The sequence below is a fragment of the Notothenia rossii genome (assembly GCF_949606895.1).
Source record: "Notothenia rossii genome assembly, chromosome: 9".
Lineage (NCBI taxonomy): Eukaryota > Metazoa > Chordata > Actinopteri > Perciformes > Nototheniidae > Notothenia > Notothenia rossii.
Window position 1 is genome coordinate 63,375,967 of NC_136907.1, and position 13,856 is coordinate 63,389,822.

Here is a 13,856-nt window from a genome sequence, read left to right on the forward strand (position 1 = left end):
TACACAAGTCACCCAAAACAGCTTTAAAAAAGCGGGTGGTGCCGAAAAACGACTAATTTGCATCACTGGTCATGAACGCAAAAAATCATACCCTCGTGGGGGCGCGCTCATCTGATTGGCTTAGACTGGAGGAGACATCTGATTGGCTATAGATGAGAGAAAAGTATGAATCGGCTGACCGTCAGGGGAGTCTCAAAAAACACACACACACAAACACACACACAACTCAACTCTAGGTGAGGAAACAAAAGGAGCCGTCTACCTGTGGCAGCTCATAAACGGAAAACAAATATGTGTGGACCAAAAATACATGTAAAACTTTTTTCTGTGTTTGGATTTTATTTACATGTATATGAAACGGAACACATTTGTGTGTGCATTGAAAAACACAAGTGTGGATCCGGAAATACAAGTGTGAATCCTTTTGCGGATCATGAAATAGAAGTGTGAATCCTTCTGTGTGCATGTGTGTATTATGACACTTTTCGGAGCCCATACACTTACACCAATAGCGCCTCTGAAGCGCATAAAGGTGCGCCGCAATTGCGCTTCAATGCCATGCCATCTACCCACACTACCTTTGCGATTGACGTATTCGGCACCCCCAATCTACATGATCAATACACAGGGCTTACTTTGTAGACGTTAGACAAGTCTTAACGAGGCCCACCTGATGCAAGCTAATTGAACACAGGTGCAAACATTAGCTGAGGCTGCACCTGCCTTGTTGATTGGCTGCCTGGTGGTAATATGTGCCAGTATTAAAAGCCCTGTCTCATGCTTCATTGCCAAGTGCCCTCCACCCGCAGTGAGTTTGATTTTACAGATTGGGAATCCTATGAGCACCTATCACAGCTGTATTGGTCGTCACAGCACCTGCTGATGCTCAAATAGTTGTGGCAAAGAAAGTTATCTCATCTCCTCACATTACCAGCAGTCATGTGCAACAGGATGATACGCAAGAGAAAAGGCGCTGGTGTTTACCTGGCTGCAGCTGTTATTCTGACGTGTTATTTTGCGCAAACTACAGACTGTTATCGTCTGAAGAAAACAGAAAGACGAGAAGGGAGAAAAGATGCCGATACAACAAATGAGTTCCAAGAGGGGACAATTGTTTTCGGGAGAGCTTTTGAAAAAGGGTCAGGACTTGATTCTCAAGTCACAGGCTGGACCAAGAAGTCATCCTCAAATGCTTATGAGGAGGATGAAGGTGCTTATCAAGCAGACTCTGCAGGTAAAAATATTTTTGTTTACGTATTGAAGGGTTTGTTATTTTGCTTGAATTGTTTTGTTTCTCTTTAAAGTACAAACTATTGAACAAAATAAAATATATATATATTTTTTTTATTCGCCCTCAGGCTGGATGAGCCCAACACAAGTCGCCAGTCCCAAAGACTCGTCATGGATGAGCATGTCGCCCTCACTGCAGTGTGGTTCGAGCCAGTTGAAGTTCAGAGCGGTGGAACCAGGAGCATCACAATTCGCAGTAGAACAAGGTAAATTAATAGCCATAATATCCTAAATGTAGACTGGATTTATCTCTACCAATGATATAAAAACTGAACCTTTTTACCCCACAGGAAATGCACCTCCAATGCCTCTGTCTCAGGTCCCGTCTACCTGTGGCTACAGCATGCAGAGGAATTTGCATGCACTTGAAATGTTGGTTCCCTATGATGGCTGCAACATGGTTCAAGAGGTAATGTGAAACTGATTTAAAGAGTGAGGAAGTGAGTCTAAAAGAAATGATGGCTAGGTGCTGTGAATTGTTATAGTTATGAATGGTGTAACGAGAGCCGAATAAATAAAATGTTTAATCTGCATCATATTGATCTCAAGCGAAAATGTGTTTTCAGCTTTTCAAATCTGATTTTTTTTGCTTGCTTTCAAATGTACCTATTAACCATGTTTTTTGGATGGGGACCGACATTCAAATATGTTGAATCATGATGATCTATTTAGAAAATATAACATGAAATTTAATATTTTGCCTTGTACAGGGGGAGTGGAACATTGACAGGTTTGTGTGATTCCTTGCTGTTTCTAATTGCATGTTTTTCTCCCAAAGGGTGGAAGTTATGTACTCCCGATGCTTTGGCAAGGAGTTCCTGTCTCTCTCTGGTGTTCCAAACCTGCCTCACCTCCTGCCTCACCTCCGGCTTCCAAAACGACTTCCCCCCATTCCCCTGTACCTCAGATACCTCAATACCCTGAGGTGCCTCAATACCCTCCAATGCCTCAATACCCTCCGATGCCTCAATACCCTCCGATGCCTCAATACCCTCCGATGCCTCAATACCCTGAGAAAACAACAGCAACGACCACACGTCCTATAACTGCAAAGACGACAAAAATTCCTGCACTGCCTCAGATTCCTCAATACCCTGAGGTGCCTCAATACCCTGAGGTGCCTCAGTACCCTCCGATGCCTCAATACCCTGAGGTGCCTCAATACCCTCCGATGCCTCAATACCCTCCGATGCCTCAATACCCTGAGATGCCTCAATACCCTGAGGTGCCTCAATACCCTGAGGTGCCTCAATACCCTGAGGTGCCTCAGTACCCTCCGATGCCTCAATACCCTGAGGTGCCTCAATACCCTCCGATGCCTCAATACCCTCCGATGCCTCAATACCCTGAGGTGCCTCAGTACCCTCCGATGCCTCAATACCCTGAGGTGCCTCACTACCCTCCGATGCCTCAATACGCTCAGATGCCGTTTCCACAATATATGCCCATGTATCCTCCCTTTAATCCTCTTTATCCAGCAACAAAGCCAAAACATCATCCCCATGTTCACTTGCCCATACCAATGCTGCCTCCTTTCCCTCCTCCACGCTACCGTACTTAAACAATTCTAATAAACGTTTTGAACAGACACTTTCCAGTTTTTGCTTTTGTTAACCTTCAACTACCCAAGATACTTTTTATTCCAGGCTCTTCAAGAAGTCTCATTTGGTTTGTGACTGAGTGAACAGTCCATATTGAGAACATGACATTTAATTTAAACAGAAAAATTGTGCTGACAAATGATTAACTTAAAGTGCACACTTTGAATTCCTACATTTATAAATTCAATTGATGTTTGGCATTGGAAGTGTTATCATAGTGTGGCTTTGTGTCCCCATGGTGGAATCATTGCGCAACCATTTCTTAGTCATCAACTCTGAAATGGAGCATTTACAACTTTGGGCAGTTCTGCAAATCAAAACAATGAACCTTCAGCATTTGTCTCTTTTTGGTTTTCTAAACTGGAGTAAGCATTACTAAATTTGTTCAAACACTAGGTCAAAAGTGTTCAAACTACACATGTAGATGTTATATTATAAAAGTAGCCTTCATACAACTAAAAATGACCGGTGAGATCCTTAATTATTCAAGTGAAATGTCAACAATGATAGAAGCAAAACCTTTAATCCTACAGGGTGTCCTTAAGACCTGTGTATTGTTTCTTTCAAATTATGGAACTAACCATGAAACGACTTCTCTGGTCCAAGTCAGGCTGGGACACTGATGCATGTTCACCATCCCGTTACCGTCGGATTGACTTTCCATGATGTGAAGATAAATATGTTGTGTTCTAAATAAGGGAAAGCATTGTTATACAACTAATTATTGTGGGTCAATGTAGATTAACAAATCAAAATAGTCAGACTCTTGCCTTGCATTCATTGGTTTGTTATCGAAATCAAACCGTATGATACATTCATGGGCGTAATTTTCACTGGGGACAGGGGGGACATGTCCCACTAACTTTTCAAAATCCCGTTTGTGTCCCCCCCACTTTTCAATTTTTTTATTTTTTATTTTTTTTACGCAAGTTGTCATCGTCACGGAGGAGCGTCTGTGTGTGTGTGGCAGGAGCACATTTTGTGTGAGACAGAGAGACAGGGAGAGACGGGGAGAGAGAGAGACAGGGAGAGAGAGTTACGGGGGTTGTTGTTAGCATCTGGTGCTAGCTCGGAGATTAGATTATAAAGCTGTTTCAACAATAAGGAGAGGGAGAGTCCTGTCGGACTGAGAGGCTGAGATAACATCAGCTCAGGGAGGTAAAGGACTCGCTGAGTGATTATATTGTAAACTTTAGTCTAAGTTATCTCAGTGGGTCTCAAACGGTTTGGTCTAAACAAATATTTCCATCTATTTAATATAGTATGTTAGTATGTTCAAAATAAATTAAAAAGTCATTCCAATGTCAGTAAAAAATTAAAAACACAGTTTGAAAGGGAAGTGATTAGTAAAATATGCATAAATAAAAAGAAAGAATGCAGACTAGGTAAGATAAAGATAGGAGAGAAGTATATCAATGATGTGTTATTGGTTGTGAGCATATTCTAATAGTTTTTGGAGTATTGAAATATATACAGTTCTGTTTCATATGAGTGTTGAGAGAGCTGTATCCATAAATCTCTAAATGTGTGCACCAGATTGATGCCTTTAACTTCAATTTAAAGAAACAAATCACTGGGGGTGCATGCCCCCGGACCCCCCTATAGGATGTGAGGTCATCACAAATAAAACAGGTTCATGGATAGATCAGTTTGCACACTCATTATACACACTACACATTTTTCTTGGATTAGTTAACACCATAGTCCCTAATATATATTTGTAGAAAGGCAGGAAATGGAATTAAATCGAGAACAATGTTTCATTGCGGAGGACCCCCTGTTTTGTGTCCCCCCCACTTCTCAAACCAAAGTTACACCCTTGAATACATTACACAAAATTATGAAGACCCAAGAATCAGGGGATATTTTCATTTGAACTCTGAAAGGATGGACTTTGGAATCTCAAGCTTGTGCAAAGTTGTTTGTATACTTTTGAATACAACTTGTATACCGCTTCGTGAATAAAGATTTGGGGGAAATAATTCATTTTTCGCATTTTTTCCCCTTTCCTGTCAAGTCGTGGAAAATAACAATGGGGAATGTCTTATATTAAGAAAACTTCAGGTGAGAACATCTTTCAAATATAATAGGTTAACAATTGAGGATGTGTACACATTCTTGGTATATTTCCATGTTTTCTTTCCATTGTCTTTGGATGTACTGTTGTTCTTGTTTTTTATCCACACAACCCTCTAATCTCCATTTAAAGTATTGGAGCAATATAGAAAATATGTTTTTCTATTTTATAAGGGTCCTAATTACATCATGAGTTGTATTTAGTCTACTGTTATATGAACATGATAGTAATTGTTAAGAAGCTTATCGTAAAAATAATTGTATATGGAAAGATGTTTTCCCTCTTAAGTAGGCTAAGTCAAAGAAAAACCCTGAAATGTGAGCAGAGTTGTGTTACTTCTATGTTTGGCCATCAACAATTATATTAGCCATGCCCAAATAAATAGTGTTTTGTTATGTCTCTATCATTCTTGTGACTTCATTTAGCTTCAGCTGCTTCTGGTAGTCCCTAAAACCAAGAAAAAGACCAGGGGAGATCGAGCCTTCCCAGCGGTAGCCCCCAGGCTCTGGAACGACCTGCCCCCCCATTTCAAATTGTGGCCCACCCTCCAAACGTTTAAGTCCCGCCTAAAGATCCACCTCTTTTCCCTCGCTTTCGAGTCAGTCTGAGCAATGTTTTATCGATTTTTATGCTTTTATTGTCTGTCCATAGCCTTTATGTACCGTGTATTAATTCTTATGTGTACCTTTTATCCTTTTATCTTTTCTTATGTGTGCCTTTTTATCTATTATTGTAATATTATACACTAAGAAATGAAATATAGATGTTGTTTGCATTAATTGCTTTTTTTATATTGAAACTACTAAGTAAATGCAATTTTTACAACTAAATCAAGAGACTTTAATTGCATTTATGTAAAAGTTCAACGTTTTGGGATTACATTACCATGTTGTGTTGTATTTAAATGGTAAAGTTATTTAAAACGCACTGATTGTCCCAAATTGCTTGCCGTACTTTCTCAGCACATGCGCTGTAAGACCGGGGACATGCTTCATTTGGATCCTGTGACTTTGAGATGTGGATGACAGAACCGCGTATTTTTCCCTTTCCTGTGCCATCCTGCGATTTTATGGTAAGTTTCTTAAATATTAACATATATTAAACACAAACGGTCCCTGAAACACAAAAGTTGATGTGTATTTTTGATTTCCCTGCTACCAACTGTATACTTTGATGATAGATTTGAAAAGCGGTGCAGCCTAGCTAACAGCTAGCTTAACGGTATCTTTTTAATGATGTTCCCTTACACTTAAAAGTGTTAGAATACATCACAAAAGAGGTGAAATTTCAAGCTTTGTCTGTAGAAGTCTCAATCGTTATGTATTTAATGATTTTAGCTTGATGTGGTTATAATTAGTAATGTCAGCTTAACTTTTACCTCTGACCAAGTGGAAACGTTTTTTCCCTCCTTTTAAAAAAATGTGTTTTTAAAATGTGCTTGATTTAAAGATTTGAGAGCCTGGTTGCAAATGCCAAAAAGGTCATAGTCGGTTAAGGTCTTCTAAGTCTGTTAAAAATAACTTCATCAAGTGTAACGCCCTGAGGGAGTTTTTTTTGTTAAATTGTAAAGCTTATTTGGAAGAAAGGTTTTTCCCATCTGCTGTTGTTGCGTCAACCGGAGCCGTGCTTGGTCGTTACGTTAATTATGTCGGTGAGGAATGTCAAAGTGTGAATTATTTAAAGCATGTAAAGGAACGCACTCAACAAGCACATCTTCACTTAAGACAGCTCTTAAATAGACACGGAATTCACCCGACATAATCAGAGAGAGAGAGAGCAAGATTAAATCGTGGTAGTGGCAGGTACTTCCGCCGCAGATGCCACTATTTGCTGAGACTACTGCGGCTGCTGAAGGGGTGTTACTCTGGGTGCCGAGCCAAGCGAATGTTTGTGGCAGTTGCAACATTTTTATTTTTAATGAAAGTATATAGGATTAATTATTTTTGGCATGAAGTTCATTGTGTGACTAATTATCCAACTTTGAATTTCAGATTTCCAAGTTGTTGGGGAGTAGCCAAATGTATCGATGAAAGCCGGTGGCTCAAAAGTACATTAAGTATCCTTCACGTCTCCAAATAAGTTGAAGGCTAAATGAGTAGGATTTGTCAGTTAAAACAAACAATGTTCTAAGTTGGCTTCAGCTCGAAGCACATGCCGTGTTTAAGATCAGTGGTGGAATGTAACCAACTACATTTACATTACTGCACAAAGTACAAGTACCACATACTTGAGTATTTCCATTTTCTGCTACTCTGTACTTCTACTCAATTATATTTCAGTGGGAAATATTGTACTTTTACTACACTACATTTATTTGACACTTGTAGTTACCTTTTTAGATAATGTTTATATTCACATACATTTAGCCTACTACTAATTTACTCAGTTCTTTCCAAAATGTGCTCTATATTAACAAATCACAACATTAACACATCTTGTATATATGTAGATTTTTTATTATAAGAACATTGATTTTTATTCTATAATGATGTAACCCTTTTACAAAAGGCATTCTGCACAAAGTACTTTTTCTTTTGATACTTGATTATATTTGGCTAATAACACTTTGGTGCTTTACCTTAAGTATTATTTTGAACTTGGGACTATAGCAAGTAATGGAGTATTTATACTTTTACTTTAGTACAGGATCTGAGTACTTTTTCCACCACTGCTTAAGATCCAGTAATGGGTTGCTATATCCTGCACCTCACACCCTGAATTATGTTAATGTGTCCAATAATAGTTGTTATTTACAGTACATTTTGATCATTAACACATTTCTCTTTTTCTGTAGGTTTTGAATGTGGAGATGCAAACAGTGTACTGAGACTCAATCTACAAGGTACCAATGACTGAAGCACTATAAATTAAAAATCCTTCAGGACAAGCCCTTCATCACTGAGTTCGGAGAGCGATGGCCAGCTCTGTTTTCAGAGAGCAAGGTGATTTTAAAAATATTTTAATAGATGCATGTATAAGAAAAGAACCTCAGCTGAAGTTCTTTGTTTTGTTTACACCAGTAGATGAACTCCTGTCCTTTCTGCTATGACACTTGATGGATATTATTATAGATGCAACAGCTTTAAACAAAACATTTTAACCTGTATCACAATGTGTTGCAGGTAAACGCAGAATTCACCTGCATCACCACCGTTCCGCTGCTGCCTACCTTCATGTCTCAACTGGATCGCCATTCGTCTCAGTTGATGAAGGTTTTCAAAAAGAAGGGAGGAACACCAGGATGCAATTTGGGCCTGATCATGGCAGCCATGGACAAGGTATGTAGTTGTATTAAATTGTGTAGTTTTGGCACTGCAACACCATATTCTCGTTATCTCTCTCTCTCTTGTTGTCCCTCTCATATAAATATATTTTAACCTCTCTGACCCCCTTCCTTTGACTTGCCAAAAATCAGCACACAAGCATAATCAGTATTCTTGTGTGAAGATTTTAAAAATGTGTTTGTCCCTCGGGATCCCACTGTTGAAACACGATGGGACTGTGTCCTTAAAGCGCTCTGCGTCTACATGAATGAAAGTTCAGAGAGCTTCATAAAGGAATATTTGGTAAGTTGAAACATAACCAAACACAGATATATATATATATATATATATATATATATATATGTGTGTATGTGTATGTGTATATATATATTTAAACTTTAAAGTAGAGACACTACATACTGATATACACCTGGGGCCGTATTCACAAAGCATTTTATCATACCGCTAGGAGTGCTCCTAACTCGCGCTAAAACATTTTACGTAGGAGTTTTTTCTTAAAAGTTATTCACAAAGCCGCTGAGACCTACTCATACTAAGGATAAATCACTAAGAGTGAACTAAGAGTGACGCGCCGTTTGCTATGGATGACGTCGATTCTCGTGCATGAGTTTAGAAGCGGTCAGTACGGTGATTGGTTGTTCAGAGCAGGCGGTCTCGGTGAAACTCATCCGCAACATCCCACAAACGAGCCCACTAAATCACCGAAAAACAAGGAAATAGCCTCGGCTAGAAATGTATTCCTATCAAATAGTTATGGACAGTGCAGTTAGCAGAATACACGCATGATGACAAGTTTGTGCAGAGCACGATAATGACGTAGTATATGCACGTTAAAGAGAGAGAGCAAACAATAAAAATACGTAAATTGCATTAAATCAAGGAGGCAATTGAAAGCACCCTGCAAACTATTATCCAATGAGCATATTTCCGGTACTTAAACACTTTCAATAACAGCCCATACCGCCGTTCAAGTCCCCCTATCATGATGAATGAAAGTGAAGTTAAACGCAAGCGAAAGCCCAATTGGTCCCAGGACCAATTGTTACTGCTGGCCCAGTTTGTGCTGGAGAGGATGGGAATAATAAAGGGGAAATTTGGCTCTGGAGTGACCAGTAAGAAGAAGCGGGAGGCATGGGAAGAAATATGCTTAAACCTCAATGCTTCCTTCCCTGCGGTGTGTCGCTCTACCGACGACTGCGAAAAGAGGTGGTATGCGCTGCAATCACAGTGTAGGTCGGAGATTGCCGACTATAAAAGAGCCGTCGCGGCGACAGGTAAGTCAGTTATTAACATTGCTTGCATTCATTTGGGAAAAGCATTTGCATGATTTCAATTTATAATTAACAAAGGCTACAGTGATATGAAACGTTGTGAATGAAACTGAAATTTAATTTGTAGGAGGAGGATCTGCACCAAAGCCATTGTCCCCAGTTGCATCAGTGGTGTACGCCGTCCTAGGCTCTGACACCAGCATAACTGGCCTTGAGGGTGCAGCTGATCCTGCAGTCGAGTTGCTAAAGGAGATTGAGGGGTATGCATGCAATAATTGCAATAGGCTACATGAAAAACCTTTCTGTTTAATATTTACAGAAGAATTACAATGTGCAACTGTTCAACCCACTTCCCAAAAATGTGTTACAAATTATATATATATCTTCCCCACAGGAGAAATCAAGATGAAAGTCCAGCTGCAGCATCACATCACACAGCTCTTCCTCTTCTCCCCCTCCTAGCTCTTCCTCTTCCAGCTGCACCTCCTCCAGCTGTGCCTCCTCTCCCAGGTCTTCCTCTCCCTGCTCTTCCTCTTCCAACTCGCCCTCTTTGTGCACCCCCTGCCTCTCCTCTCCCTGCTGCTGCTGGTGCCAGTTCACTAGTGGAGAAGAAATTGAGGATGGAAATGAGGGTTTTAAAAAGGCAAAAGAAGGTCCTTAAAGCGAAAGAGCGGCTATTACAACTGAAGACAGAATATTACAGTCTTAAGATAGACAAATTGAAAGAAAGCATATAAATGTGCATATGAAATAAATGTTATGAACTACACAAATGTGTGTTGACTGATTTGTGCCAAGGTGTTTACCTGAAATGTGTATTCACAAAGTGATCCCTAAATGCCAGTCCACTCTGCTCCACACGGACAAATTCATTATCATGTTCATCTCCATCATCATCATCATCATCATCATCATCGTGGTCATCGTCATCTTCATCATCATCATCGTCATCTGGCTGTGGAATGTTCCTCCGCTTGCAGAGGTTGTGGAGAATGGCACATACAGTGATGACTGTACTTGCCCTCTCTGGGCTGAGGCGTATTTCGCCGTGCAGGACATGAAAACGACGTTTCATCTGCCCAATTCCTCTCTCAACAACATTTCGTGTATTTTTGTGTACTCTAAAATATATGGAGGAAAACAGTAAACAATAATAAATATGGATTCAACAAATAAAAGACGTCAAAGAGCCAATACGATGTTTTTTACGCATAGGACTAAGCGTAATCTGCGTAATCACTTACATGTTATACTTTAACTGTGCTCCCGGTTGTGGATTGAGATAGGGTGTCAAGAGCCACGTCTTGCAGGGATAGCCACTGTCACCCAGCAAGTGACACCCAACTGGTACATGGTGCCTCTCAAAAAGCTGCCTCAGACCGCTCTCCATTAAAATACGCGAATCATGGGTAGATCCAGGCCACTTTGCAACAACATCAAGAATGTTAAAAGTTGCATCAAAAACAATCTGCGTGTTGATGGAATGTACTTTCTTTCTATTGACGAACACGTCCTCATCTTTTGATGGCGAAATTATTTTTATGTGCGTCCCGTCAATAGCACCGACCACACCGGGCATACCTGCAATTTCCATGAAGTTGGCTTTGATCCTGTGTAGTTGTTGATTGTCCAAAGGAAACTGGAGAAACTGTTGGATGATATGTGGTCTAGAGAGCGCGTTGATGGTTTGGTTTATGGCACGGCTGACTGATGTTTGCGATATTCCTAAATCGTCGGCATTGCAAAGTTGCATTTTCCCTGTTGCTAAATATCGTAGTGTTGCCAAACATTTTATTTCCGGACTAATCGGGTTATTCCTGTTAGTCGGGATGTTATTGCATCCCGCACTAATTCCACAACAAGTTTGATACCCTCACGATTTAGCCTATATCTCTTGATCAATTCACAGTCTTCCATTGTCTCCAAAACATTTCGTCTCGCAGCCATTTTCAGATTCTTTGTGAATAGGTCTTACTGAGTTAGGAGTCCTCTCGAGGACTTTTAAGCTCTCCTAAACTTAGGAGCTACTTTTAGGCCTAACATACTTTGTGAATTGCTCTTAGTGAATACAATTAGGAGTCCTAAATTTAAGACTGACACGCCCATCATGTTTAGGAGTTTCTCCTAAATTCGCCAGTTAGGAGCTACTTTTAGCCCTAAGATCCTTTGTGAATACGGCCCCTGGCCCTGTCTTCTTCCTCCTTCAATAAAGTAGTCATGCATTTTCACAACAAGCTGCTTTTGATTCCCAGTGTATTCCTATTCACTTACAAGCATTACAAAATTACAAGCACATAATCAATCAACCTAATCAGTACATCGGGCACAAAACCGATACAATTGAAATAAAAAAATGTACCTTCAGTTGTTTACAAAGTAAATCGGCAAGGAAAATGGCATCTTCTAGCTGTTCCTCGCCTTGTTTAGCAGCCATCTCAGGAACTAGAAATCAAAACACACACAGGTTTGTGTGTTTGCATGCGTATAAATACAAAAGAGAAAGTGGTAAAGAGACAGAGATGAAGATGGTAAAAATGGGGAGAAGACAGGAAGAAATGTAGGGAATATAGCTCTGAGGAGGGAGAAGAGAAGAAATTGAAAAAGGCTCTTAAAAGTGCTGTTTGATCTTGCTTTGGTTTGGTATCTGTTGAAGGAAAAAAATACAGAGAACACTTTAGAATGTATGACAATTTACAATCTCACATATCATCAACAAGCTTTAACATTGGGTGTAATTTACGAGTTAAAGCACTAATCAATCAGGGGCGGACTGGAACAAGGACAGCTCTGAACGTTTTGTCCTAAATAGGACCACAACAATCAGCGTGCAGTAACAGTCTGTCGATGGTTGTCATGACATTTCTTCACAATACTATTAGTTGCCACTGTATGCAAGTATGACAGCCACAATAGGCATTTTTCCAAGCTTTGTATATACAGTGCCAAAAGTATTTAACTCAACATTTTCTTACATTAACTTTGTTTCCAACACAGCATTTACATTGTTAGCGGTTATGTTTTGGTGTACTTCTAAAGGTAATTATTCTAAAGGTTCTTATTATACATCCATAGTCTGTAGTTCGTTATAGCATAACGTTAGCATTTTGCTTCTGGCCATTAGATTTATGATTCGAAAATTATAAAAGTAGGGTAGATATGTGGAGATTATCCGGCTGAACAAAAGGTGCATTTATCAAGCAGGTTCGTTTTCCACAGATCTTATTTCGAGCTATTTTCCAAAATCCTATGGAGAAATCCCATTGACTCTGAGACGAGGGAACCGGTAGTTGTAAAATGCTAACTCATTTCCGGGTTGTAGGACTCACCACTGCACTATATCTCCGGTCAAGTAAAGCTAATATGTGTTTAGCTAGCTCGTGCTTTAAAAAGATATGTAACTACAACTGATTTACTTGCAATAAACATTAAAATATTGGAGGCAGGCGGTGCAGCATATTACCTGCTTGACAAAGTCAGACAGAGAGGAGGTTGTAGCCGATGTCCGGTGCGTTCATGGTCATCGGATAGTAATCGGTAGCATGGTGTTCACTTACTACGCGACCGCACAATGTAACGTACAGTAATTCCACAACCACATAAATGAATTAACATCGATTTAGCTGGGGCAACACAAATAAATAAATAAATGAATGAATCTACTGGTTTCATCATTTGAACCAAAAGTGGTGCATTTTGCACAATTTTGTATCTATCTTTATTTATTTTCTTATTATGTCCTATTTATATTATGTTGCACTGTTGGAGGAGCTCGGGATTTAAGATTTGAAATGCCAAAATTACACTGTAGCTAGCATCTGATAACAAAAACCCTTGACCCTTGAACCTTAGTGGTGTTTATTTTTCACGGAGTTCAGTTGCTAAGCGATCACACAACGTCACGTCCGGTATTTCCACAACAACACAAATGGATTAACAGCGTAGCCTTTGTTTCTGCTAAAAGAGGTGTCGACCAGCTAGAGCCACAAGAAAATCGGCGAAATCGAGTGTGATCATTAAAAAATTAATTAAAAACATCTAATTTGGACAATAAAAACCGACCAATAGGCGCGGTAGTGTTAAAATGTGTTCTTTATTCTCGCGTCCAGGAGAGAAGCTTTAAAATGAGACTAAATGGAGTCTCTGAAAAGATTCAAATGGGATACTTTAATTAAAAAAGGCGCGGTAGTGTTACAGACAGAATATTGTTCCGTCAGACAAACAGCTGTGGTCCGGTTCTCCTGAGCAAGAAAGACAGCGGATCTCTCCCCCGGCGCTGCTATATATATCCTCTGCTGGCTCCTCCCCGCCAGCCGGCTCACCTCGTCTCCAATGT

The 13,856-nt window shown here is 39.9% G+C and overlaps 2 protein-coding genes across 7 annotated transcripts; both read left to right on the forward strand.

Moving 5' to 3' along the window:
* The first annotated feature begins 792 nt into the window (after positions 1-792).
* Positions 793-2,880, forward strand: LOC307018325 (uncharacterized protein). The gene is made up of 4 exons (XM_079648524.1): positions 793-1,234; positions 1,359-1,496; positions 1,581-1,699; positions 2,069-2,880. Exons 1-4 carry the CDS (start codon positions 940-942, stop codon positions 2,849-2,851), a joined length of 1,335 nt encoding a protein of 444 aa, XP_079504650.1. The 5' UTR covers positions 793-939; the 3' UTR covers positions 2,852-2,880.
* Positions 2,881-5,929: 3,049 nt separating this feature from the next.
* LOC307018973 (uncharacterized protein) lies at positions 5,930-10,399 on the forward strand. 6 transcript variants are annotated; one of them, XM_079649549.1, is made up of 8 exons: positions 5,930-6,040; positions 6,960-7,178; positions 7,763-7,910; positions 8,091-8,246; positions 8,482-8,534; positions 9,457-9,526; positions 9,651-9,783; positions 9,918-10,399. In XM_079649549.1, the coding sequence occupies exons 3-8, from the start codon at positions 7,883-7,885 to the stop codon at positions 10,258-10,260; spliced, it is 783 nt and encodes a 260-aa protein (XP_079505675.1). In that variant the 5' UTR covers positions 5,930-6,040; positions 6,960-7,178; positions 7,763-7,882; the 3' UTR covers positions 10,261-10,399. The 6 variants fall into 6 exon arrangements, 5 of the variants coding, with proteins under 5 accessions (XP_079505675.1, XP_079505676.1, XP_079505674.1 ...); XM_079649550.1 differs by having other exon boundaries at positions 6,960-7,063; XM_079649548.1 differs by having other exon boundaries at positions 5,941-6,040; positions 6,960-7,015.
* Positions 10,400-13,856: the final 3,457 nt, after the last annotated feature.

Excerpts from the sequence above, each read along its gene's own strand:
- LOC307018325 (XM_079648524.1), top strand. The coding sequence starts at position 940 with ATGTGCAACAGGATGATACGCAAGAGAAAAGGCGCTGGTGTTTACCTG. Across the intron at positions 1,497-1,580 it reads ACAATTCGCAGTAGAACAAG|GAAATGCACCTCCAATGCCT; the intron begins GTAAATTAATAG and ends TTTACCCCACAG. Across the intron at positions 1,700-2,068 it reads GCTGCAACATGGTTCAAGAG|GGTGGAAGTTATGTACTCCC; the intron begins GTAATGTGAAAC and ends TTTCTCCCAAAG.
- LOC307018973 (XM_079649549.1), top strand. The coding sequence starts at position 7,883 with ATGGCCAGCTCTGTTTTCAGAGAGCAAG. Across the intron at positions 7,911-8,090 it reads CTCTGTTTTCAGAGAGCAAG|GTAAACGCAGAATTCACCTG; the intron begins GTGATTTTAAAA and ends AATGTGTTGCAG. Across the intron at positions 9,784-9,917 it reads TTGCTAAAGGAGATTGAGGG|GAGAAATCAAGATGAAAGTC; the intron begins GTATGCATGCAA and ends TCTTCCCCACAG.